General features: G+C 37.1%; 1 protein-coding gene across 1 annotated transcript in view; it reads right to left on the bottom strand.

Annotated features, from left to right (window-relative positions):
* Positions 1 to 2,944, bottom strand: part of CUL4B (cullin 4B) — a 44,886-nt gene that overhangs the window by 16,335 nt on the left and 25,607 nt on the right. The window contains 2 exon segments of the mRNA XM_006144877.3: positions 1 to 181; positions 1,260 to 1,378. Of these exon segments, the coding sequence (XP_006144939.1) occupies positions 1 to 181; positions 1,260 to 1,378 (300 nt within the window).

The raw sequence follows: 2,944 nt of genomic DNA, 5'->3' as shown, positions 1-2,944 counted from the left end.
CAGGTTTATTTGGTCTTTTGTTAATGAATGTTTCAAATGCTTCCTTCATGGCATTGATAAATTTTTCATTCTTCAGAAAGCAGATATCAATTATATGATCAACCTTATCTTTAAAATCCAGCAACTCTTGAACCATTGTTTTATCTTTTTCAGGATTAATTACAATAGTGCTGCCAAATGCCTAAAAACAAAAATTTATTTTTTATTGGAATTCAATTATCCAAAATAAAAATAATCCCAAAATCATATTTTAAATCGGCTCATGTACTTAATGATTTTAAAAATTAGAATAAGGCTGTTTTTCAGGTGGGGAAAAGAAAAAAATGAATCAATAAAATATCCATACTGATACCATTCATCTAAAATTCTAAAAATAAAAAGGATGACATGTACAATAACATAAACAGGCTAATAGAAGTCTTTGGGCTCGTCTTATTGGTAAAAAAGTTGCTTTGAATTTTTTTAAAATGGCAATCTAGCTTCAGTGTGAGATTGAAGAAAAGAAAGAAACTTCAGGATCAAAGAATAGCCTTTTTATTATTTATATTTGTTGCTTTGTGTTGGATTCTAAAAATAAAAAGGATGACATGTACAATAACATAAACAGGCTAATAGAAGTCTTTGGGCTCGTCTTATTGGTAAAAAAGTTGCTTTGAATTTTTTTAAAATGGCAATCTAGCTTCAGTGTGAGATTGAAGAAAAGAAAGAAACTTCAGGATCAAAGAATAGCCTTTTTATTATTTATATTTGTTGCTTTGTGTTGGAGCTAGAAACACATCTGACATCAGTCGGGTTTTATAACCACAGAGCTATCATTCTCAGGTTGACTATTTTCAGAATTCCCAATACTTATTTAAAAAATTTTAAAATTCTCTTATTTAAAAAAAAACTGGATTGAGGCCAGCAGGCAACATAGTGGTTATGCCACTGGACTCCCACACGGCCAGCCATGGTTCAAGTCCAGGACCCAGCCAGCAGCTTAAATATCACACCAGGTGCATGCGCATGCGGGCCCAAAAACCTGGAAGGAGAATGAAGAAGGGACTGTGGTGTGGCCATCCCCCCCAGGGGGCAATCTCTCACCTTCCCTCTCATTTTCTCTCTCTGTATCTCTCCAGCGAGTACATGTACCCTATGACAAAAACTTTAAAAAAAAAAAAAAACTAGATCTAACAAGTATGAAAGGTTTGCGCACTCACACACTCAGTGGGCAAATTAGAAGCCACAAGAGAAAAAAACTACAGGTAAGTTGTTCATACCTTAATATATTCAATCCATTGTTGCAATAGAACCTGTACTCCACCTCGAACTCTACTGAATAGCTGATACAGGAGAGATAAATCTTGAATTCGGTTTTCATCAAGGAGGTTATTTAAACCTGAATTTTGAAACATTTTGGCATTAAAATACAATGAACAAAAAAGTGAACAACACTGTCAAATATTTTAATGAAATTTAAGTTAAAATTGGTGTGATACTGGTCTGAACTATGACTAGTTAGTATATGAGTTATAGTTATATGAGATATCCTTTGATTTAAAACCAAATAAACAATCATCTTTCTGGTTAAAAACTAAATACAACTTCTTCAGTTACTATAAAAATTTTTAAAAAACTTGTTTGTATAATAATTTGTGTAATTTATAGCATGATGGGTTAAATGTATATACTAACTTATAAAAATTGGTTTATACTGGGTCAGCCAGTGGTATGGCCATTAAGGTAGCTGGATCCCACATGGCTGACTACATGGTTTGAGTCCTGGACCCATAGACTGAAAAAACATGCTGGGCATGTGTGCTTGTGCATGCTCAAAATACCAAAGAGGAGAACAGAAGAGAAGGGACTGTGGCATGGCCATCCACCCCACCCAAGGTGAGGTGCTCTTTCATTTTTTTTCTCTCTCTTTGCCTCTGTCCAGTGAGTACACATGGCCTAGAGCAAAAAATAAAACAAAAAACTAATAAAAATTGGTTTACATAGGGCCAGTCAATGATGTGGTGGATAAGGTGGCTGGAACCCACATGGCTGATTTTGTAGTTCAAATCTCAGACCTGGCAACTTGGAAGAAAACACACCTGCTATGTTCACATGAGTGCCCAAAATTGCAAGAGGAGAAGGGACTGTGTCGTGGACATCCTCCTGAGGGGTGATTTCTCATTTCCCCTCTCTCCCCCTATCCCTCTGATAAACACACATGCCCTATAGCAAAACTTAAAAAAAAAAAAAAAGATTGGTTTATATAAATGGATAATTATAGGTAGGTTGAACATCTCTAATCTAAAAATCCAAAGTTCAAAACACTTCAAAATCTAAAACTTTCTGAGTGTCAACATGATACCACAAGTGGAAATTCTATACCTGACATCATGTGATAGACTGCAGTCGAAACAGTACAATACAGAGAAGCCATATACATCTGAGCTGTGCCCTTGCTCTTTCAGAAACAAGGGCAACTGAAGATTTCCTGCTCCAAGCTCACCCTCCAGACCCAAAAGGCTAGACAGGTGACACAGTCTGTCTTCTCTGTCTGTCTTTCTCTAATCTTTTTATTTATTTTTTTTTTTTAATTTTTAAACTACTTTTTCTTGCTTCCCTGACCTCTCCTTTATCTTGGTAATTCTCACCCCCCCTGTCCCCACAGAGGACAGGCAAATCACAGGCCCTTTCAGAAGTCATCTACATCTGAGCTGTACCCTTGCCCCTTTCACGTGGTGCCTTTGTGCACAGTGCAGTTTTCATTTTTTGCTTTTTTTTTGAGAGGTTTCTGCTATAGGGTGTGTGCGCTCACCAGAAAGAGAAAGAAAGAGAGATAGAAAGTGAGAAGTCACCCCCTGGGGGGGTTGGCCACACTGCAATCCCTTCTCCATTCTCCTCTCAGGAACTTGGGCACACATGCACATGCGCCTGGCGTGAGTCTAAGCCACTGGGTCCAGGACTCAAA

The sequence above is a fragment of the Tupaia chinensis genome, unplaced genomic scaffold (assembly GCF_000334495.1).
Source record: "Tupaia chinensis unplaced genomic scaffold, TupChi_1.0 Scaffold000135_1, whole genome shotgun sequence".
Taxonomy (NCBI): Eukaryota; Metazoa; Chordata; class Mammalia; order Scandentia; family Tupaiidae; genus Tupaia; species Tupaia belangeri.
Note: the sequence above shows the minus strand (reverse complement) of the source record. Positions and strands in the feature narration are given on the sequence as shown.